The sequence below is a fragment of the Castor canadensis genome, chromosome 8, assembly GCF_047511655.1.
Source record: "Castor canadensis chromosome 8, mCasCan1.hap1v2, whole genome shotgun sequence".
Taxonomy (NCBI): Eukaryota; Metazoa; Chordata; class Mammalia; order Rodentia; family Castoridae; genus Castor; species Castor canadensis.
In genome coordinates, this window is record NC_133393.1 from 137,017,741 (window position 1) to 137,043,545 (window position 25,805).

General features: G+C 36.3%; 1 protein-coding gene across 3 annotated transcripts in view; it reads right to left on the reverse strand.

Annotated features, from left to right (window-relative positions):
* Positions 1–8,833: 8,833 nt before the first annotated feature.
* The window catches only part of Bltp3b (bridge-like lipid transfer protein family member 3B), a 92,653-nt gene continuing 75,681 nt past the window's right edge, over positions 8,834–25,805 (reverse strand). For all 3 annotated transcript variants that reach the window (XM_074084199.1, XM_074084200.1, XM_074084201.1), the window contains 2 exons: positions 12,542–12,714; positions 8,834–11,080 (listed from right to left, as the gene is read on the reverse strand). In XM_074084199.1, the coding sequence (XP_073940300.1) occupies positions 10,961–11,080; positions 12,542–12,714 (293 nt within the window). In that variant the 3' untranslated portion in view covers positions 8,834–10,960. The remainder of the gene's footprint in view (positions 11,081–12,541; positions 12,715–25,805) is intronic.

Genomic DNA, 25,805 nt, shown 5'->3' on the forward strand with positions numbered 1-25,805 from the left:
TATAAAAAAAAATCACATAGAGAAGTGCTCATATGAGGAAAAAATATTCTATGACTGCATAAGTATAAATGCTCAGTATTTTGTGTAATTAGGAAACAAAATAATGAAAAGTAACATTAAAAAATACTTAGTACACTCAAAAGGTCTATTAAAAGGATGTTTTAGCCTTTGTGACTATGAAATGCACCCAGCTGAGGTGGAATTTTTTTTTTTGGCGTATTGGGAAGTTTGAAATAAGGGCCTAGTGCTTGGTAGGCAGACACTTTACCACTTAAGCCATGCCCCCCACCCTTTTATGATTTTTTTGGTAGGGTCTCACATTTTTGCCCAGGGCCATCCTGGATCACGATCCTCCCATCTAGCTGAGATTTCAGACATGCACCACCATGCACAGTTTATTGGTTGAGATGAGGTCTTTTTCTTGGGCTGGCCGCAAACCACAATCCGCCCAATCTCTGCCTCCCAAGTAGCTGGGGTTGTAAGTATGAGGCACTGAACCTGACCTTGTTCCAGAAGCTTTTGGGTGGGGTTGGAGTTTGAACTCAGGGCTTAGTGCTTGCAAAGCAGGCACTCCCAAAGCAGGTACTCTACCTCTTGGGCCACACTTCCAATCCATTTTTTCTTCTGGTTATTTTGGAGATGGGGGTCTTGTGAACTTTTTGCCCAGGCTGGTCTTGAACTGCAATTCTCCCAATCTCAGCCTCCCAAGCAGATAGGATTCCAGGCGTGAGTCACCCAGGAACTCCTAACCTACTGTACCGTGAAGTAAACTTGCGGTAATTTATTATGGCAGCAATAGGAAACTATAAAAAAGAGTGGAATGAAGGTGGACAGTTTAACAAATGGCTCCAGTGGACTGTGAAAAAGTAGTATCATATATTCTTTTTATGTCATAGACACAATACGCACAGCTTGGAAGAAACCTTAATAGTATTAAGGTTATTCCAAGGAAGGGCTTGAAAAGTCAGGACAGTTATCAAGGATACAGAGTCATTCTGTTATATAGTCATGTAGTAAAGGAGGGAGGAAGTTTACATCCATGCAAGGTCTGCTGGGACTCTGGGTGAAATTAAGAGTGGTAACTAAGGAATGGATGGCTACATATAAAGACTGAGCCAACCTGTGGCTCAGGTGTGTGTAGCTTTGTCTAGTGCCACCTCTTTCCCTGATCACAGTCCTCAGGGAGACTGGTTGGGATGAGGTAGAAGCTTACTTTCCTAGTGCTGGATGTAAGTAGCCCTGTAACTGGAATAACACAGGCAGTCTAGATTTACATCAGGTTAGATGATGGCCACTGCTTGTTGTTGTAAATACTTTTCTGGAACACAGCTATGTCCATTCATTCACATATTGTCTGTAGCTGAGTTCACTCTCTAATGGCAGAGTTGAGTAGCTGCAACAGAGACCACAAAAACACTTATTCTGACTCTTTGCAGAAAAACATTTGCTGGCTTCTTACTTAAAAAATGCTGAGCTTTAAGCACAATGAAGTAAACAAGATTTATACTGAGGCAAAAATATATCAACTGCAAATATACAGGAGAGCTCTGACTCGGGAATGTGCTTCAGTGAAAAAGTCTTGATGGTTACCGATCATATACTCGAGGACATACTTCAAACTACAAGTAATCCTACTTTCAGGTGACCCTGGAAGGAAAAGATGTCCACACCAGTAGTTGCAGTTCTGAAATTAACCACTCGTTATGTTCTCGTCTCCATCTGTGGTCTGCCTAGTACCTTCTAACCTGTGACTGCCACCACTTAATTTCAGACTTTAGCTTACATGTCACTTCTAAGAAGCTTTCATTGATTCCTCAAGGTTACATATACTTACCTCACTATAGCATTTAGCATACCATGTTGAAATAGCCTCTGTCTCCCCCATTAGATTGAATCCACATGGGCAGGAAGGGATTGCAGGAGTGGGGATTGAACCCAGGGCCTTACAAGTGCTCTACCACTTGAGCCATGCTCCCAACCCTTTTGTTTTTAATTTGTTTTCAAGATAGGGTTTTGCTAATTTTGCCTGACTGTCCTCAATCCTCCTGTCTCTGCCTCTTGAGTAGCTGGGATTACAGATGTGCACCACTACACTCAACTTACATAATAAGTTTTTAAAAATAGGCTTATTGGGTTAATGAATGAATACCAGTCCCATATATTCCTCATCAATCTGTCTGCATAGTGTACTGAAATGCACCTTCCATATTTTTCTGGTAGGCAGAGTACAAGTTTTAAGTGGGCATGCTCCTTTGTGTGACCATAAATTCTAACAATGGTGGTTTAGGCAGGAATGTGATACATTTAATCACAGTGAGATGTAAGGGAAAATACTCTTGAGGAATTCCTGGGAAGGAGTTTACTCAAAAAAATGTGTTAAGAAGACCAAGCGTCAAAAAAAAAAGTGTGGAGTAAAATGTCTTTTTCTCTCCTTTGCCTTTGCATGTGGCTATGTTCAAAGAGGTTTTGCTAGGAGCTGCTTGTAACCCTAAGGCTGATTATGAAGATAAAATCCTTTGCATTGAGGGTGGCAGAGATCAAAGATGGAATAACCTGGATCTTGATAATATCGAGGCGTCGGGAACCATCCCATCCCCAGGTGTACTGCTACCTTCTAGGTTAATTCTTTTTGATCTAACCTTTTCTCTAGTTCCTGGTCCCCTTTTGCTATTGGCCTCAGTTGCTTTTAAGGTATCTGCTTTAGTTTGTCTGCATTGAGGACAACAAATGCTAGCTAATTTTTTAGGTGTCTTACCTATCCTCACCCCTCCCTTGTGTGCTCTCGCTTTTATCATGTGCTCAAAGTCCAATCCCATTGTTGTGTTTGCCCTTGATCTAATGTCCGCATATGAGGGAGAACATATGATTTTTGGTCTTTTGGGCCAGGCTAACCTCACTCAGAATGATGTTCTCCAATTCCATCCATTTACCAGCGAAAGACAACATTTCATTCTTCTTCATGGCTGCATAAAATTCCATTGTGTATAGATACCACATTTTCTTGATCCATTCGTCAGTGGTGGGGCATCTTGGCTGTTTCCATAACTTGGCTATTGTGAATAGTGCCGCAATAAACATGGATGTGCAGGTGCCTCTGGAGTAACCTGTCACAGTCTTTTGGGTATATCCCCAAGAGTATTTACACGACTTTTGAAGCAATACTTATTGGGTTTTCCTTTGCTTATAGACAACGCATGCTATCAATGCATCTCAGGAGGGACACTGGCAAGCTGAGTGAATCTAAATGCCAAGTTAAGATGGGGGCTTTGTAAGCCACGTAAAACTGTGTCATGAAGGATTCAACAACAATATTAATAATGAATTCTTCCTGAAGACAAAAAACTGGGTGAGGGAAAATTATTAATGATACACATAAAACCTGTTAAGTAGTAACTGGGCCCCCAACAATATTATAAGAAAGGCTCACATACATGTGTATACAGTAGTTCTACAATATTTGTGCTAATGCTGAGAAACCTATCATTTTAAATAATGACATGCTTGGGTGTGGCATGTTTTCAGGTTGATACTACAAGAATGTTATAAATTCTAGAAATTTATAGAACGAAGACACACAAAAGTGGCTTGACTATCTCTCTTCAGAATGTTTCCCCTCCATTTTCTAATTTTTTGTATTGAAAATCTCTTGTTCATGTGCAAAGAATGGAGAGAGTAAAAATAATCCAGAGTGAAGAAAGCACCAAATATTATTATCATCCCTATGCCAACTATGCTAGGAAGAATTATAAAGTAGATATACTGAATTCAAACAAAACTTCCCCAACATTTCTGGCATAATAGATGGTCTCCAATACCATTGAGGGTCACTTTTCAAGTTAAAATTGAGTCACAACTGATTCCAATACACAACACGTGCACACACACACACACACAAAAACACATACACACACACCGGGAGATCATTTAACTGAATTACATGTGCTAATTTTTCACATTAAACTGAAGAATTTATCTATAAGCCTGTTTTTGCTTTAGGTTTTAAAACAAATGACGTAATCATCAGATGATTTTTTTTTTACTTTCTCAAGTGCCTCATTATTGGAATTTTGTTCAACACAACTCCTTGATTTGTTTACTATGATTATTTTTTTTAAAGCTCCTGCTCTTAAAACGTATCTATTTTAAGACAGGTGCCTGTAACCCTAGCTACTCAGGAGGCAGAGATAAGGAGGATCATGGTTTGAAGCCAGCCTGGGAATAATTCTAAAGATTCCATGTTAAAAAAAAAAAAATCACAGAAAAAACGGCTGGTGGAGTAGCTCAAGGTGTAGGCCCTGAGTTCAAACTCCAGTACAGCAAAATAAATGAATAAATAAATCTTAGTTGCACTAATTTTAAGTATTGTGAAGGATGGACTTTCATTACACCCCCACATGATTTCATTTCACCCATACCCTTCAGGGATTGTTTTCTGACAATTGTTTTTTTTTTTCTTTTTCTTTCTTCTTTTCTATACTGAAGATTGAATCCAGGACCTCATACATGCCAGGTAAGGACTCCACCACATCAGTCATGCCCCTAGCCCTTTTGTTTTTGAGATAGGGGCTTACTAACTTTACCTAGGCTGGCCTTGATCCTCCTGCCTCCTCTTCCCAAGTAGCAGGGATTGCAGTGTGTACCACTATGCTTTGCCAGATCTCTCCTTTTCTTATTTAAACCTTTATTCATGTGCCCATTTTTTGTCATACCAACCAAAACACTTGCTATTTCAAGACAGGTTAGTCACCTGACTGTACTCTCCTAGCTTCCATAATGCTCAAGTATTTCTAAACATAATCAATGAGGAGTCAAGTCAAGGACATGAGACATCTCACTAGCCATTCACAGTTTAGTTATAGTTTCTAGAACAAACTGACTTTTGATTAATGACATAAAACCTAGATTACTCTTCTTGGTCACTTTTTTCTACAACTAAAAATTTATCACACAGATTTTATAATATCTACAGAGCAAAAAAGAAGACATTAATCTGATTTCATATTTTTCAGCATTTTTCTCTTTGAAAAAGTTCAAAATCTCCGATGTGCTGAGACTATACAATGTTGGCCACGAATGTGCTACATTTCAATGTTTTAACATTTACGTGAATTCCTCTCCACTTTATTTCATCATTAGATTGCATCTAGTGGTTTATAAAAAGGATCATGCTTACATTTTTTGCATCATCACAACTTTTGCACCTCTCAAGACCATCTCAGGCATCAAAACAAAAATGCATCAAGTATTATAACTTAATGAAATTAGACTTTTTAAAACATTACTGCCTTAGTGGTTCTATACACTAGGTAATTCTAACTTTTGGTATTTAATGTATTCTAAAATGAAAATTAAAATACAGCTCAAACTTTACTTGGTATAGCACCTTAAGGAGCAAGCTAAAATGACACTGTTTGCACTATAAGGAATCAGGCACAACTGAAATCAACTGAGGAACGATCTCACAGCCCCTACTTGTTTGGTCATTTTTCCATTCTGTTTTAGCAAACCAGACAAGCAGATCTCAACAGTCACAACATCATATGTCACAAAAAACCCCAGATGACATTCTGGCACTGTAGCAGCACTATGAAGTGATAAACTTATGTTCTATTTAGTGACAAATCAACTGGAAGTTCACACATTCTGAATTCTGAACACAGTATGGCAAATATTCGCATGCTAACCCCTGCTCCTTTTCCCCTTTGGAGACAAAGAGTTTACCCTCTTTTAATAACTATACCAGCAAAAACACCTCTTTGCCTGTGTTTCATCTCCCTGAAGTCCAACTGAGGAAAAATCCAATACCTAAAAAACCTCCTTGATAGTTTATTCATTTATTTTAGTCTGTATATAATTTACCGAGCACCTACTATCTTCATACAATATATAAAGAATCAGAAATACAAAGTTTAATAATGAAAGTGACAAAAAACACAATTTCTGTCCTCATAGGGTTTACAATCCAGGCCTGGCATTATCAAGCATATATAAAACTATAAAAGCATTAGCACTAGATAGAGGTTTGTGGTCACACGAGTAGCTGGCCTTACTCTATTATCTCAGTTTGCCTGAGGAAATGATGAACAAGCTGAGATCTAAGCGACAACAGGAATTAACTAGGCAATGAAGAGGGACATCTATTCAAACTAGTGGAACAACATCAACATAAAGTCCTATGATGGACGAAGCACTGTAAGTTGCATTCCAGATACTAAAAGAAGGGCAGTGAGGATGGAGCAGAAAGGAAGTGAAACATGGTACAAAATAAGGCAAAGTTGTAATGACAGTAATAGCTAATGTTTATTGTTTCTTTAGGTGATAGGCCCAATGGTTTTAATCTTTTCATGCATTAACTTATTTAATAGTCAGAACTACTATACAGATAGTAGCAGTATACATGACATCACAGAAAGACCACCTACGAGGTAAATGCAGCAATGCAGGCAAAAATGCTGACAGCAGCTTAGACTAGGCAGTGGTGAGAAGTCAAGATTTGAGAGATGTTTACAGGGTGAAATGGACAGGACTTGGTGATGAAATGATGGTGAGAGAACCTAGAACTTATATTCACAGTTACCAGTTTGGGAATCAGAACTGAACGGTAGTGCCTTAATTAGACGAAATCAGTAGAAAACTGTTAAGTATAACTTTAAAAGTGACATGCACTGAGCAACAAAAATTAAAATACAAAAAAGGGTTCCTGGTTAAATTTTCCCACATATATTTGCCCGTAACCATACACAATCAATTCTTACAAAGCCAGTTCCATATGGTGGTACTCTGAGATTCTAGGATATGAGAAAATAAAAAATACATGTACCTTCAAAATGTTTTTGAAATACATGCAATGAATAAGCAAAGAAAATCTACATCAAAGCTCTACTGTCAGAACAGTGTGATATTGGCATAAAAAGTAGGCACAAAGACCAATGGAACAAAATAAATAGCCCAAAAATAAGGACATGCATTTATGATCAATTGATCTTTGACAAAGATACAATGGGGAAAAAAATGTCTCTGCAACAACTGGTGCTGGGAAAACTGGATATCCATATGCAGAAGAATGAAATAGAAGCTCATCACACTATATTAAAAAGAATCAACTCAAAATGGATAAACTACTTTAACATAAACCAGAAACTGTAAACATACTACAAGAAAACAGACAGGAAAAGCTGCATGACACTGTCGAAAAGATTTCTTTGATATAACCCGAAAAGCACAGGCAACACAAGCAAAATCAGCACAGCAAACAATCCAGAGAGCGAAGAGACAACCTAGAGAATGAGAAAATACACAAATGATAAAGGGTAACGATCCAAAATACCTAAGAAACTCAAACAATAATGAGAAAATAACCCAATTAAAGACAGGCAAAAGACCTAAATAAACAGCTCCTAAAAGGAAATGTTCAAATGGTTAATATTGGCATTTTAAAAAGTTTATTATCATTGATCACTAAAGGGATACAAATTTCCTTAATGAGTTATCACTTGACACCTGTCAGAATATTAAAAAGACAAAAAATAACAGGTGTTGGTGAGACTGTGGAGAAAAGGAAACCCTGTGTGCTGTTGGTAGAAATGTAAATTAGTACAGCTATTATGAAAAACAGTATGGAGGTCCCTCAAAAAATTAAAACTAGTGAACTACTTTCCAGCAGTCTTACTACTGGAAAGATATTTAAAGAATATGAAATCTGTACATTGAAGAGATAACTGCGATCCTGTGCCCACTACAGCAATACTCACAAATAGCCAACATATGGAATCACTTAAGTGTGCACTAATGAATAAAGGAGATGTGGAACATATACAGAACACAATACTGTTTGGCCTTTACAAAAAAAGGAAATCCTGGCCAGGTGTCAGTGGCTTGCATCTATAATCCTAGCTACTTAGGAGGCAGAGATCAGGAGGATCATGGTTTGAGGCCAGCCCAGGAAAACAGTTCACAAGACCACATCTCAAAAATACCCAACAGGAAAAAAAGGGCTGGTGGAATGGCTCAAGTGGTAGAATGCCTGCCTAGCAAGCATGAGGGGAGGCCCTGAGTTTAAACCCGAGTAGCACAAATATAAAAAGGAAATCCCATAATTCATCCAACATGGATGAACCTAGAGGGCCTTATGCCAATCAAATAAGCCAGGCACAGGGATACAAATGCTGCATGAGCTCACTTGTGAGTGCAAAAAGTTCTGCCCATAGGAACAGCGGGAAAAATGGCAGTTAGCGAAGGTTGTGTGGGGTCAGGAGTGGGAGCTGTTTGCAAAAGATAAGAAACTTCAGTTAGAAGGAACAAATTCAAGAGATTGGATGAATACAGTTAATAATAATATGCTATTTTTTATTTGAAAAGTGCCGAGAGAGTAGATTTGAAGTACTGTTACCACACACAAAAAGTACGTGAGGTAATATGTATGTTAGATAATTTTGATTTAGCCATTCCACAAAGTATACGTCTATCAAAACGTGTACACCATATCATTTTTACTTATGATTAAAAATAAACATAAATGCTTCCCCAAACAAAAATAAAAAGCAAAGCACAATTACCATTTCCACACACCAATCATTAGCATCTACTTGCTAGAAATTTAACCAAAAAATTCAAGATATGACAACTATTTTTCTAATTAATAGTCATTTTTAAAACCCTGATGAATTTATTATAGGTTTACTCCTGTATTTATCATCCTGCTAAATAGTTTGAGGTTAGCTTAATGAAGCAAAAATGGTCTATCTTTTAAGTAACTTGAATAATACATACAACAGTAGCACACACTAGCGAAAATATTATAGTCATCTTAAAAGGAAAACAGTTAAGACAGTAATTCTTTCCCTTCACCCAAAATCTATAAATGATTAAGTGAAAATAAAAGCCCAGGCTACTAATTGTGATTTTAGTCAACTCACTTTTTTTTCTGAGCCTTTTATGGTTTTTTCTTGCTTGTTTGGTTTTGGTTTTTTTCTTTCCCCCAACTTTCAACTGAATAATACCTACCTTGTATGGTTTGGATAATGTTTTTGGAGGTGCTTCATGAATTTTAAACCTCTACAAAAATAGTACCCCTTATTTTAAAAAATCCAACAAAACACAATAGAATACTCAGAATATTATCGTCTTTGCTGTTTATGATTTTCTTGGGAAGGCCAAATACATTTAAAAGGAATAGGAAACATTCAACTTCTACAATATTAAACAATTATATACCATAGAAAAATTTAAAGTTTATATAGCATAAGTTAATCCTGAGAAACACTGTCAGCTCAGAAGTTAATGTCCATCCCATTAATCCTTCTTTTTAATAATATAATAGAAACTGTTTCTATATATCTACAAATAAAAGGCTGTCTACTAAGGACCTAAGCTATACATTTTAAATCTTTAATTAGACCTCTGTATTTAACCTAAGGCTATTATACAATTTTAGATTAACATAGTTTAACATGATTTTTTAAATACTCTGAGGTAAAACATTAACAATTTGTTCTTAGCTATATCCTCAGTACCTGTATTTTTCAGTAATGTCAATTAAAATGGATGATACAGAAGGAAAAGAGTCAATACTTGTGTAAATGAAATACGGACTTTCCCCACGCACTCGATATAGGGGCAGCTATGGAAGTCATGCCAAACGAGCAAAGCACCATAACGTGTTGCCATGTGATTTAGAATTTTCAAGTATCTTAAAGAAAGAGTAGTACAGCTGTTCCACGTTCTATTTTGGAAATGTTTATGTTTAGGAATGTGAATTTCAAAACAGACACCTCTGTAATTCTATTAGAAATTTTTTTAAATCTTCAGAAGCCTCTGTTTCTTAAACACTTGTGCACTTTTATTTCAAAAGGCACAACTGAGTTTTCTCTCGTGATGTTTTCAAACCTTAATCCTACAAAATAGAATTCAAAATGTACCAATGACTCTTATTATAAACTATAAATATACGTATGTATATATTGTGATATGGTGTATGTATGTATATATATCACATACAGCTTTAGTCAAAACTAGCATTATAAATTCAGTATGTGCAAACACCCTTGTAAAATGATACAAGAATGGTATGAAATTGTTTTATGTGTGTGAAAAGCAAATTCTTCAAAAACATTCTTCTTAAAGAGGAAGGATAGAGAAATAATATAAATAGTATTAATTAAAATTTTTATAGTTACAAATGCTACCAAATTAAGTAGGATAGTTAAATTACTCTTTTACTTCTAGCAATAAATGTTTAAAGGAATGTACAGGCAATGTTTTTTAAGTTACTTGGTCATAAACTCTAATACTTGTGCTTTTATTTTTACATTTGTACCATCTTTTTGTTAAAAATTATACCTTCCACTTATTTAAAGTTTACCCGTCATTTAAAGTGATCTTTTTCACATATTCAAGTTACTTTATAAATTCATTAAGGTGAAGATTTCTCAAAGTTCATAAACTCATAAATCATACAATTTATTATTCTGATTGGACTTTTACAGTAATTAAATAATTATAGAGTTAATACATAATTTTAATAACATTTTAAGTATAATACTCATTTTATGTCAGCCCTAAAAGAATTTGAAAATTTGTAAATAATACTAAATTATTAACAAATAATGAGAAAAATATTCAGCAATCTGGATAAACACAACAGGTTTTCATATTCTTTTAAAAAAATGCTTATAATGAGATATCAAAATTAGGAAATGACATCTTCTTTTCATTAAGCATGTAATTATATTACAGTATATGCTGAAAGAGGGTTCAAAACCCCCAAACACAAAACAACCGAAAGCTGCCAATGCTCGTACCTAGTGCCTCTACAATGGCTTTGGAAGAGTCACCACTCCACCACATTCTATTTCATTTTATTTTCATGAAAAGGAAAGTCTTCCAGTAGTTGGAAACATCCACACCGCAAACATAATCTACCATTCCACAGCTGCAGACTGAGTTCGGATGGCCACACATGCTACTCATCTCTCATCTTCTTTATATGGTGAAGAAGGGCATCTTTTTCCGAGTGAGCCTCTGCAAGAGCTATTTTAGCTTTTGCCAGTTCCTGTTTAAGAGATTCATTCTCTTCCATGAGCTGAAACGACACATTTAGAAAATAAAAGAATTTAATCTCTTCCCTTCCAGAAAATATAGACTATTTTACATATCATCCACAGGTGTGATAGTTGAAATAATAAAAATATCCAACCTGGTTCTCACTAGCACTTGAGCTAAAAATCACCTTGACAAGTTATTTGGAAAACACTAATCATACAATTAAAAATGTTACATAAGTTCTGATCTACCAACTCAAAATACTAACTCTTTATTTCCAAATTGAAATAAAACTGTAAAACCTTAGGCCTCTCTGAGGCTTTGACGCTACTGACCTCCTTCCTCCTGAGCCTCTTCCCTTTTGTGCTATATGCCATAGCTCTTTCATGCTTATCTCTTTCAATCTATGTCCCTTTTCATCTTCTTAAGAACTCTTAAAAATTTCATATTCTATTAGGTTCCATACTTGGTTGTTTTCTCTTCATTTAAGTCACTCTCTTGGATGATGTCACTTCCTCCTGTGGCTCAACTTGATCACAGATAGCCTGACTAAGCACAAATCCCTCTCCTGAGTTCCAGACTCACATTCTGAACATATTCCAATAATCACTTTCTTATAGATGGGCCAATAGGTCTGCCCTCCTCTCTTTAAGACTTAATTAAGTATTTTGTCCTCTTAGAGCCATTCAAGTATGAGAATATGATGAAACTAAGGACTTTTGGCAATGACATAGACACATTAAAACACTTGCTTTTAATTTCAAAGAGTTCCCAGATTTTCATATTTTAGTCCAAGATTAACATTTTATGCCTTATAGATCAAATGAGGTAATTCCTTATACCTCCCCCAATCTGTAGTGTAACACTACAGTATGCTCTGACACTGATTGCAAACTGTCCTTCCCACTAGACTTACTGAGTTCTTCAATAGCAAGGGATAGTACACTGCTCAATTTTACATTGTCATGACAATAAATCCTTGACAAAGAGATAAATGAACTCATTCTGTAGTTCTATCATTGAAAAATAAAACTGAACATTTGTTTATATAATGGCAGAAAGTCAGAAGCAACTCGAATCTTATCAGATGCTAAGAGGGTCCAGAAATGATAACATCTACATCCACATCTGTAACACTCAGCATTAAAACAGGTATGAAGCAAATGTAGCAATATGAAAAAAATGTTTGTTAAGCAATATTACTCAAAAATACACTTGAATACTAATTTTCTAAACATGAAAAGATCCTGAGAGGAAAAATCACAAAAATACTGATAGTACTGCAGGACAGTGGGAAGGAATAAGTGTTTCCTTTATCTTGCTCAACGCCATACTGTAGCAACTAGCACAGTGTCTAGGCATAATAGCAGGTACTCAATATGTTTTATTTAAATAAGTAAACAAATAATATTTTAACTATAAGTATCTTAACATTTAATTATTTGAATTGATGAAATTAAATCTGAATCAGATTTTCCATCTGAATCAGATTTTCCATTACCTGTTCCCTAGTGAAATCAAATGGGTATTCAGGCCAAGTAACCACTGGGCTTGTCTGAGTGGCTTGAGTGACACTGTGTTGTTTCTTCAGATCACACTTTCCACTGGTCAGCAGCACTGAGTCACTTTTCATATTTTCTTTCATATCATTTCCAGTGTTAAACAGATGAGAATCTGATCAGACAAACAGAATGCTCATGTAACATTCCCAAATGTTTGACGAAACTTTACCAGTTTTATTGTGAAAAATTAATTTAAAATGAGCAAATATTAGTATAAGGACAGTATTCTGTGATAGAAAACATATTAATAAAATCAAAAGCTCATTCTTTGGAAAGACAAAAAAAACCTAACAATTCTTTAGTTTAACTAGCCAAGACAAAAAGAAATTACTAAAAGCAGAAATAAAAAAGGGAAATTACTATCAACCTTACAGAAATAAAAATGATTATAAAGAAATATCTTTATGCCAATAAATCTGATGACTTAGATGAAATAGATGCCTAAGGAAGATACAAACTACCCAAATAGATTCATGAAGACAATGTATATAGACATATAGCTGGCAAAGACATTTAATCACTTGAAAAAAACAAAGAGCCAGTGGCTGACGCCTACAATCCTAACGACTCAGGAGGCAGAGATCAGGAGGATTGTGGTTTAAAGCCAACCCCTGGCAAATAGTCTGCAAGACCCTATCTCAAAAAAACCCTTCACAGAAAAGGGCTGGTGGAGTGGCTCAAGGTGAAGGCCCTGAGTTCAACCCCAGTACAAAAAAAAAAAAAAAAAGCCCAGGCCCAGATGGCCTTACTTGTTTTAAACAATGCATTTGATAAAATCCAACATGCTTTCAAGATAAAAACACAAAAACTAGGGACAGAAGGGGACATTCTAGTCTGATCAAGGGGATCTATGAACATCCAAAGGCTAATATCATACTTAATGGTGAAAAGGACTGGTAACTTTTACCTTTGCCAAAATCAGAAACAACACAAATATGTCTGTTCTTATCAATTCAAACCATTCTAGAGGTTCTAGTCATGGCAACTGGGCAAAAAAAAAAAAAAGAGAGAGAATTAAAAGGCACTCAGATTGGGAAGGAAGGAAGGGAAGGGATAAAACTGTATTTATTCACAGATGACATGATCTTATACACAGAAAAAAATTAAGACTGGGTGCCAGTGGCTCATACCTTTAATACCAGTTACACAGGAAGCAGAGATCAGAAACATTGCTGTTTGAGGGCAGCCCAGGCAAAATGAAAGTGAGACCCAATCTCAAAAAATACCTGACATAAAAAAGGGCTGGTGGAGTGGCTCAGGTGTAGAGCTCCTGCCTAGTAAGTCTGGGGCCCTGCATTCAAAACCCCAGCACCATTAAAAAAACAAAAACAGGAAAAGAAAAAAAAATTAAGGAATCAAGTAAAAAAAAACTATTAGAACTAATAATGAGTTCAGGAAGGCTGGAGGATACAAAATGAATATGCAAAGACAAATTCTATGTCTATATATTTGTACTAAAGAATCTTAAAATGAAATTAAGAGAATTATTTAGTTTAAAATATCTTTTAAAGGAAAAGGCTTAGGCCCTGGGTTGGATCCCCAGAATCCTTAGGAATAAATTTAACAAAAGTGAGTGCAAGAAATACTCTGAAAATATTGCTGAAAAAAACTAAAGATGATTTTGATAGATGGAAAGATTCCCACATCCACACTCTGGAAGACATCATAGTGTTAAGTCTCCAACTGGTCTACAGTTTTAATGCTGTTTCAATCAGAATCAGAGCTGGTGTCTTTGTAGAAATTATTAAAATGATTCTAAAATTCACGTGGAATTGCAAGGGACCCAGAAGAGACAAAATAATCTTGAAAAAGTATGATCATGTTGATGACTCACATGCCCCAATTTCACTCCAAAGCAAGCTGGTAATCAAGATGGAGCAACAGGGTCTTAAGGATCTATAGATAAATGGGACAAAACTGAGAGTCCAGAAATAGACGTGTGTGTCTACAGTCTTTACCTAAACACCAAATAAAAAGATTAACTCAGATATATGATGTTGATTTAAAGAGGGAGATGTAAGAACTAATTTCCTTAAAAGATAACATAGGGTAGGCTGATATAGTGACTCATGCTTATAATTTCAGCTACTGAGTAGGCAGAGATCAAGATTGCAGTTCAAGGTCAGCTGCAGCAAAAGATTAGTGAGATCCCATCTCAACAAATAGGCCAGGTACGGTGGTTCATACCTATGTGTGGAGGCATAAGAGGATCATGTTCTGAGGCCAACCCAGGGCAAAAAGTGTGAGACCCTATCTGAAAACTAATTTAAAGGGGGTGGGGTGGGGGGGCCACTGGGGTGTGGTTCAAGGGCTTGGTTCAAGGGAAAGGCCCTGAGTTCAAACCCCAATACCACCAAGAAAGAAAACATAATGGTAAATCTTAATGATCACAGATTCAGCAATAAGATTCTTAGATAGCAAATCCAAAACAAAAAGGCCACAATAGAAAACAGATAAATTATATTAGATTTCATTAAAAATTTTAAAACTTTTATAATAGCTGGTGGCTCACACCTGTAATCCTAGCTATACTCAGGAAGTAGAGATTAGGAGGATCACGATTCAAAGCCAGCCCCAGGCAAATAGGTCTTGAGATCCTATCTCAAAAACACTCATCACAAAAAAAGGGCTATCAGCGTGGCTCAAGAAGAGCACCTGCCTAGCAAATGTGAGGCCATGAGTTCAAACCCCAATTCTGCCCCCCCACAAAAGTACATCCTTTGTGCTTCAAAGGATGCTATCAAAACAGTGGAAGCTCAGTAGTACACATCTGTAATTCCAACTACTTGATATGAGGCAGAAAGATGACAAGTTCAACACTCATCTTAAAAATTAAAAAATGGCACAACCACTTTGGAAAAATCTGGCAGTTTCTCAAATGGTTAAACACAAGTTACCACAGGACCCAGCAATTCCATTCCTAGGTACATACCAAAGAGGAATGAAAATGTATGTCCACAAAAATTTGTACAGTAATGATTATAGCTATATCACTTACAGCTCAAAAGCAAAATGTCTATCATAATAACTCAAAGGTTTAGGTCAATCAAGTGATGGATAAAATGTGCTATATCCATACAATGGAATATGAATTGGCCTTGGGAAGAAATAAAGTACTGATATATGCGATAACATGGATGAATCTTGAACATTCTGCTAAATGAAACAAGCCAGTCATAAGAGACCATATGTTGAATGATTCCACTTACGTGAAGTGAACAGAACAGACAAATAAGTTAGCAGCTGCAGGGGGCCTGGGAAGGAATGGAATGAGGCTTCTAATATGGGGATTTGGAGAGTAATAAAAATGTTCTGAAAGGGACTGTCATAATAGTCACATTATATGTGAGTATATTAAAAACCAGTTAATTGTATATATATTAATTGTGAATGCTATGTTATTGTATGTGAATTATATATAATCTAAAAGGCTTATTGAAAATAATTATATACAATAAGGCAGGGACTATATTTAGACATTTTTTTTTTCTTTTTGGGTTACATAGAACTCTTTAGGTCACAAGTGAACAGAGCTCAACTCAAGCTTGCTTTAAAAATGTATTTTGTTCTGTAACAGGAGCGCAAAGTGAAGCTGTAAGCTTTAGCGTGGTTGGATACTGGGATTCACTTGATGTCTTCAGGAGCAGCATTTCAAAGAACATAACCCTCTCTACTTCTCAGGTCTATCTTCTCTTTCCTGTGTGGTTCAGTCATAAGACAGCAAAGGTAGCCCCAGGTGACCCTGTACAAATGTGTTTTATAACCTGTGACTCTTCTCTCCCTTTCCCTCTCCTCCCTCTCTCCCTCTCCCTCTCTCTCTCTCTCTCTCTCTCTCTCTCTCTCTCTCTCTCTCTCTCTCACACACACACACACACACACACATACACGCAAAAAAAAACCCAAAAAACAACAGAATACTTTGAGTCGCAGTCAACTCCAACTCATGGAACACTTATCATGGCCCAAGAGCTGAAATCTTTTAATTGGCCAAGCTCAGTCCTATTCCCACTCTTGTGATAGGGTCATGCCATTGTATCATTGCTCCGTCTTTCTAATAACATGGAATGAGGGAATGAGGGAAGGGCAGCTTGCCAAATCAAATTATATCCAGTACACAAACAAGCAAAATCTGTACAAACACTTTTAAAGCTTTTGTTCATATTGTCAAATTATCTTCTGTGATGGTTCCATCATTTTCACTCCCTTTCTGTATCGGATCCTTGTCTCTAGCTACATGAATAAATGCCATCAAATTGAGTCTGGGTATGCGCTTGACTTATTTTAGTATAGCGGTACAAAGTCAGGAACCACTCATTATAGTATTGTCTTACATCAGTTATGTTTCTTGGTAATATAACTAGAAAAAAATTTAAAAAAAACATTATATTGGTTCAGAATAGCACATCATTCAACTTGGTAAAGACTCAAGAGAAGTCTGAGTAATATGTCATGGGAAAGCCAAGTTCTTCTCTACTCTTTCAACCTCAAAAGACAAAACAGCACTCCTCAAATAGTACTTGATTAATAGTTTATAATGTACTTTGTTTTTCAAAGTTTAAAAAGCAACGTCAGACACAGAATGCCAATTACAGATAAAAAACTGATTATAGCGGCTATAGCAAAGACAACAAAGGACCAGGGACCTACATCTCTCATGGGCTCCTAAAAACAAAAAACACTGGCTGAACAATTCTGAAATTCATTTTATGTCAAACACTGGGAGGTGGAGTGAGAAAAGGGAAGGAAAGAGAATGGAGGAAGAACGAAGAGGAAAAGAAGGACTGGGTTAGAGAAAGAGGACAAAAATGGAGAGTGAGAGAAAATGAGGGAAGAGAGGAAAAAGGGAAGTACGTGTAAAGGGAAATAAAGAGGTAAAAATGTGAAGGGAGATATTTAAATGACTTTAAAAAGGGAAGGCAGAAATAGGTAAGAAAAGGAAGAGGAAAGGAAGCAATAAAGGGGAGGGAATGGGGAAGCAGGGGAAGAATTTGGAAGGTTTGTTGGGAAGGTGGGAAGGGATAGAACCAGTAAAGGACAGGGGTGATGGAGTCTATTTTATTTGCTTTAAAACAACTTTTGTCAAGTTTTTAGGGACACAATTCTACCATTACAAACTTTGATAAACAAATCTATGCCCCTCATAGCTGAAATGTATAAAATCTTTACAGCAGCATAAAGTTTTTTCCCTAAGGCAGATTCTGTTACTTTTTGATCTTAAGCCTACCTAAACTTCAATTTCTTCATTTGTAAAAAGAAGTGATAAGAATATTTGCCTTAACTATCAAGAAGGTTTATAAGAATTAAATGTGCTAAAATTTAATGTAAAAGAATTTTATAAACTAGAACTCATTATTCAAATATTAATTCTTACAAGTAAATGGTAGGGGCCTGGCAAATTTTTTACAATAAACTTTAAGAGTTCTCTGTTTATTCAAACAGGATATTTCTACTTATTTTTATTCTCTGATCACAAAGATACTCTTTTAAGTTAATAGGTCTTATACCTTTAGTGATGAAAAAATCTTTATTCTCAGTGAGCATAAGGCAATGATTCTGAATGGATTTATCACACTTTTAAGTATGTAATAAATGTAAATATATTTCAATATAAATATACAGTGCACCTCTCCCTCAAAACTTTTCATTGAGAATCAAAGCCATAATGGTCCAAAGCTCCTTTTGGGTCTATGCCAGATCCTGGGTGTAGGGGGGATAAACTGTTCAGAGGCAGTGCACTGAAGTGGAAAAAAAAAATTAACAAGATGACTTTATATACACAAACATTTTGTGTCTTTTTTTCCTAAATGATTAAGTTACCTAATTAGTAATATTTCACTGGGGGAAGGAAATTGTAATGTACCTTTCTAATTTTCTGAAAAGTTATTTAAAGTTTCTTCTTACAGTCTTTACAGAAAACTGGTAATTTTTTTTTAAGACTTTCCAAAGAAGTGTGAAGTACAGAGATAAGCAGCAAAAAGGGCATAAAAGCACATATTCTTTAATTATGGACTTTTAATTACATTCATAGCAGCTGCAGGTATAGCCTAGAATTCACTAAATGGAAGAGGAATATTAGGTAAGCTCCATTCTAACCACCAACTAACACAACTAATTTTTGAAATAGCTACTGATGAGATTACTTTGAATGCTCATGCATGCTAAGTAAAACTTCCTTGGGTATGAGGGGGAGACAGGAATGATAGTATAGCTTGAAATTTCTTAAAGAACCATTTGAGAACCAGTGTCACTAGCTCACACCTGCAATCCTAGCTACCCAGTAAGCTGAAATTGGGAGGATCACAGTTCAAAGCCAGCCCTGCCTAGCCAAAAGTTCACGAGACCCTGTGTCAAGGGGGAAAAAATGGGCACAGTGGCATGTGCCTGTCATCCCAGCTACATGGGAAGCATAAATAGGATTGTGGTCCTGGCCGCCAGCAAAAAGCAAGAAACTACCTCAAAAATAACCAGGGCAAAAAGGGCTGGAGACATGGCTCAAACAGGAAAGTGCCTACCTAGCAAGCATGAAGCTGTGTTCAAAACCCAGAATGCCCTCCCAAAGAACCATGTGAGAAAGTTAGGCCAAGCAAATCATTCTGCAAATGTCCTTCTAAATTCTAAGAAGCAAATAAAATTACTGTTAAGTGTTTATCATACCTGACATATTGGTTTGCGCTGTATTTATGAGACATTAAAATCTAAATTACATATATGTAGCTCACTAAGCTATCTATGCATTACATTGTATACTTCATACATCAAGACCCTAGTGCAATTAATTTCTAAATCATAAGAAAAATAACATATCACTTAATGTGCTTCATGAATGACATTGTTTTTAGGAATACTGTGGGTTGAACTCCAGGCCTGAGCACACTAAGCCAGTGCTCTACGACTTGAGCCACACCTCCAGCCCTTTTTGCTTTTAGTTATTTTTCAAATAGGAGCTCTCATTTTTGCTCCAGAGCTAACCTGGGACTGTGATTCTCCTACCTATACCTCCCACCTAGGTGTGATTCTATTGAATGGGTACTACCAGTCTTGGCTTATTGGTTGAAATGGAGTCTTTGACTTTTCTCCAGCTTCCAAGTAGCTAACTCCAGGCATAAGCCAGTCATGATACCTGGTTCAAAATTTCTCTTTCTTTCCTTTTCTTTTAAGCTTACTTCTTTATGTTTAAGATCTGTTCTTTCCAGGGCCAATTAAAAACTATCTTAAATTATCTTGAATTTTGTATAATATTAACAATCTAAGTAATACGATTTGCTTTCTTTTATATCATTTAGCTTTGAAAGGTGTATCTGCAATTTACAAATATAAGAATTACCAGTGAAATTCTATGTTAAAGGAAAATCCAAATAGAATTCTCAAATATATATACAATTTTCATATATATACAAATATATATGCTTTCTACACAAGTGATTTACTTTTGCCTTTAGCTACTATATCAAATAGAGCTAACAACTGGTCAATTATGTGCTTGATTAACTGTACTGCACAATACAGATAAGAAAAACAGGAGGAAAATACTAGGGAAAACTTATTTTTAAGTTAGTTTTTATTCATCAAATTGATACTTAATACTGTATTTCTCTGTGTAAGTAACAGAATATTCTAAATTTATCTTTAACAAACAGTAAGTAGCAAGTCAGGTACAGTATATAGTGATGAGAAACACCAACAATGTTAGACCGGAAACCATTTTAGAGCAGGAAACACCAACCATTTTAGACCGGAAACACCAACAATGGTTAGAACGGAACCATTTTAGAGCAGGAAGTTTGTTGGAAACAACCAAATCTTATTCCCTTGCTAGTAATTCTCCAAGCATTACTCAAGTAATATATCAAAATTTGCCAAGTATAAATACTTTTATTTTCTGCCACACTTTTGTGTTAATGATAAACTTTATTGCACTGAAATTAAAGAAATGGCCTAACTCTGTTTTGGAATCTGTTGAAATTTTCTTTGAGACTTAATGAATAGAAATTTCATGGGTATTTGAAATTTCCTGTTTGTCAAATCTAAAGATATATATGTACACACACATGAAGCTGTTAAAACAGGTTATTCAATTTCCCAAATCAAATTGTCAAATTAAAGTTTATGGACTCTGAGAGGCATGTTAAAGTCTCTATGATTTTAACATCTCAGTATGATATGATTCTATTTCTTTGTCTTTCTGTTTATTTTTCTGGGACAAGGTCTTACTACGTAGCCCAGGCTGACCACAAACTTGTGATCCTCTTGCCTCAGCCTCCCAAGTGCTGGAACTGTAACTGTGTGCCACAAGGCCTGGCTTCCTATGAAGGTTTGCTTCATATTTTTTAAAGTTAAGATAAATTGCAAAGGGATATGACAGAGTGGTCTTTTATCAATATTTGGTAGTCTTTATAAATATGAAATTTATCTCTCCATTTTAAACTTTGTTTTTAATTCAATTTTACATATTTCCTTTTTGTTGGTATGTCTGTACATATTTTTTTATATCATCCTATTTTCGATGTTTCTATATTGTTTTGTTTGGAGGAAGTATCTTCTATGCAGCACATACCTAGAATATTTTTTTTTAACTCTTGGTGTCATCCTCTTTTAACAATAATTTAAACCATTCATATAGACTAAGATGACTTAATTCTTGTTACCAAATTTAGTATGCTCTATTCACCATGTTTTCTTCTAATTCCTTTTTTTTTTTCTTATCTTTGGTTGGACTGATTGAATAGTTTTGGTATATGTGGAGGGGCGGTTCCCATACCCTGCAGTCATCTAAGGTTAAGCATACAGCATTAACATATGTTATTTAAGATTATCCTGTTCTATCAAAGTCTACTGCTATGTTTCCTATCAGGCAGAAAAAAGAAACAAAAACTTAAGCATAATTTTACTTCCCTAAATCCCCTTTTTCCCCATGTAAATTCTACTGACATTATCTGGAATTTTAGTTGCACATTTAAAAAAAACTGTATTCTTATACATTAACAATTATTTAGACTAAAGTTTTATAAGTTTCTTCATTAATTTTATCTATCTACTAGTTTCTTAATTTTTTTTATTTTCATTCTTTCCATTTAAAAAAAAAACCTTCCTTTATGTTGTCTTTAAAATAGAAGTTCCATTTCAATTTTTTTTTAAAGATATAAGTATGGAATTTATTTAATTTGAAGATACAAAATTAATTGTTACATTAATTTCTATATGAGTTCAATATAAATTGTAATTACAACATTTACCAGAACAAGTATAAAATATTAGTATACTTGCATGCACATGTATTTCAGCAGCACACACATGCATGGTACATTCAATTTCAGTTTATATCCCCGCTTTGAAGATATCACTTAACCAATGTTATCAGTGGAAAAGTCTCATGCAAATGTACCTTTTGCTTCTAATTATAATAGTTTTCATAGGCTTTTAAGCATTTGTTTCACCTATCCATCATTTGGATAATTTTCTGTGTCTGAAGACTTTCACACTTTACCATTTTGTAGGAAAAGTTGCTTCCTTCAACAAACACTGGAAAATCCTAGTTACCCAATCTCCTAGATTCCCTACCATGAATGTGACCTAGTACTGCCAATTAGACTGTAATCAGCCTACATTTTCTTCAAATACCAGTGACAAGAGAAGGGAGGAAAGAGAAGTGAGCTCTTTTTCTTTCTGGAGGGAGCAACAGAGACAATAACTGCAAGATGAAGCTCTTGGTGTAAAAGTGAAATGGTGTTGGCTGCAGCAATCCCGTTAAGAGTGAATTTGTGACACAATCATGGCAGTATTAAGATCTGTAAAATCTACTATCCAGGACAAGCAGCAGTACCACCCATCAGGAAACCAGACTGTGGTTTAAGCCATGGATCCTTGGGGGCAACCCTCAAGCTTGGTTCCCCAGAACTCCCATGGTTCTAAAACTACACTTTCATATAATTCATCCATTGTAAGTATAATTCAGTGGATGTGAGAATGCTCACAGAAGGTGCAGCCATCACCACAATCAGTTAACATTTTCATTACCCTCAAAAATCTCCATACTGGGGCTGGGAGAGTGGCTCAAATGGTAGAGCACCTGTCTAACAAGTGTGAGGCCCTAAGTTCAAACCTCAGTACCACCAAAAAGAAAAAGAAGAAATTCCCACACGCACTAGCAGTCTCTCCATTTCTTCCCAATATCAGCCCCCCTCAGACATAGGAAACCACCAATTTACATTCTGTTTGCCTAGATTTGCCTATCCTGTACATAGTCTGTTATTTTTTTGTGATTGGCTTCTTTCAGTTAGCATAATGTTTTCAAAATTTACCGTGTTGTAAAATGTGTATCATTCTTTTTGTTGCTGAACAATGTTGTTGTACGGTGTGGGGAGTGGATTATGACAAGCCTACATTTTAAGAGAGATTAAGGAAAACATAGGACAGTGCGAGTCTAATGAAAGAGACTTTAAAGAACAGAAAAGAAGAAAGACTTTAGAAGTAAGGCCTTGAGGATTCTAAGATGGCGGCTAGAGGGAGGAAGCAGAAAGAGAGCCTCCTATAGTGAAATCTCAGAGAGATGCCGGAGACACACTTTGCAGACATAATCACTGAGAAAAGGCATAACTTTGACCCTTCCACACCTCTGGCCAGCACAGAGAATCTCCACTTCACGTTAAACGGAGAAACAAGGAGGACCCCCAGGCCGCCAGTCGCTGGCGCCCAGACAGCTTGGGAAGACGTGGACCAGGTGAGCTTCGCGGTACTGCAGTACTCTCACAGACAAGCCTGGGCCCGAGCAGCATAGCCCCCTGGACAGACCAACCTCCACCCGGGGAAAAAAGAGAAACTGAGTAATAAGCAATAAGAGCAATAAAGACATGCTGGAAAGAGGGTGAGGCACACTGAGCGCTGAAGATTGGGGGAAGGGAACCTTTCCCAGGACTGTAAATAAACAAGCCTGGCGGGCAGGAGAGGCTCTGGCAGGAGCGGGGGCGGGGCGCAGGCCCAGCAACCAGGAGCAGGAAAGCTGGTGAGAGTGGCAGAGGGAGGAAAACTCCACAGGAGAGGAGGGAAGACCCACCTCCCACATGAACTGTAAATAAACACGCAGGCCTGACAACGCAGGTGCAGTGTCACCTTTCCCAGTGCTTGGAAAGGGGAAAGCCTGTAGCAGAGGCTCCCACACAGGAGAACTCTGAACAAACAAAGCCTGCGGGGGCCAGGTGAGTGCTAAGCTCACCCCAGAGATCTGCATAAACAACTCCTCCAGCAACAGCAGGCTGACAGCAGTGGGCAGGCAAGCCACAGCTGCAGAGACCATTCTCAGAACTCTCTCCAGACTCTTTTTTTTCTTTGTCTCCCTACCTTTGATAAGATAAAAACTGAATTACATCTGCAAGCGGAAAAACTTACTGAAATTGTATTGCATTTGAACTTGGGACACTAGGTGGGTTTGTGTGTGTGTGTGTGTGTGTGTGTGTGTGTGTGTGAGTGTGTGTGTGTGTGTGTGTAGTTTTGTTCTACTTTATGCATCCCCTTTGATGAGACAACTACAGAACAACATCTGAGGCACCATCTCCAGGATTGGAGACTGAGACGGACACCCAAATTATTAAGACGGAAACTTCATTGCATTTGAACTTGGAGGGTTTTTTGTTTTTTTTTTTAATTTTCTATTTTCCACATTATTTTAATTCATTTTTAATATATAGATATTTCTTTCATTTACTTATTATTTTTATTCTTACCTTAATTTTTTTTTATTTTTGATTTTCAATCCTCTCTCTGTCTCACTAATGTCTGTTCAGTTTACTGTCAATTAGTACACTAATGCTCCCTGTTTATACCTTTGAAACTTTCTTGTCTGAAACCTTGTTCTGCTTTCTCCCTCTTGTCTGTGTATTTGTTTTCCCCTTTTCTTTAACTTCTTGCTTTCCATCTCAGCTCACCCTTCCATTCTAAATATTACCATTGTTATTATTACAAGCTAGAAAATACTTAATTGAACACAGTACAAGGACAGTAACAACACCAAAGACAATGACGGGAAGACAGAAAAAACAGGGAAACCAGTTGCCCCACAGCAAAAAATTAGTACAGGAACCAGAGGGGAATGAAGAAAACAGAAACTCAGATCCAGACTCCAACAAAATGAAGATAAACTATGCCAAAGGACCCAATGAAGCCCACAAGAATAATTTAAAAGAAGACATACTACAAGTACTCAATGAGAATTTGATAGAGATGATACTGGATAGGGTCAACCAAAATGTACAGGAGACACTCAAGAAATTCCAAGACAACAAAAATAGACAATTTGAAAAAGCAAAAGAAGAAATAAAGGAAACCACAGAAGCACTGTATAAACACCAAAGTGAGAGAACACGATGAATAAACGGATAAATGAACTCAGGACTAAAATAGACAACATTAAAGAGGAAAACAGTCAAGATATGGAAAACCTCAGAAAAAAGAACAAAACAGAACTGCAAAACAAAACAGAAGGCCAATCCAGCAGAATAGAACAAACAGAAGACAGAATCTCAGAACTTGAAGATGAAATGGTAATGAAAGGAAAAACCGAAGAACTATTAATTAAACAACTCAAGACCTGTGAAAAGAAAATGCAAGAACTCACTGACTCCATCAAAAGACTAAACTTGAGAATCATGGGCATCGAAGAAGAAGAAGAGGTGCAAGCGAAGGGAATGCGTAATATATTCAACAAAATAATAACGGAAAATTTCCCAAATCTAGAGAAAGATATTCCCATACAGATGCAAGAGGCCTCCAGGACACCAAACAGACCAGATCAAAATACAACTACTCCACGACACATCATCATTAAAACAACAAGTTCAGAAACTAAGGAAAGAATATTGAAGGCTGTAAGAGAGAAAAAACAAGTAACATACAAAGGTAAACCCATCAAAATCACAGGAGATTTCTCAACAGAAACATTAAAAGCAAGAAGAGCATGGGGTGAGATCTTCCAGGCATTGAATGAAAATAACTTCAACCCCAGGATACTCTACCCAGCAAAGCTATCATTCAAAATAGATGGAGCAATAAAAGTCATCCATGATAAGCAGAAACTAAAACAATATGTGACCACAAAGCCACCACTACAAAAGATTCTTCAAGGGATTCTGCACACAGAAAGTGAAACCCAACTTAACCATGAAAAGACAGGCAGCACCAAACCACAGGAAAAGAAAAAGCAAGACAGTAGAG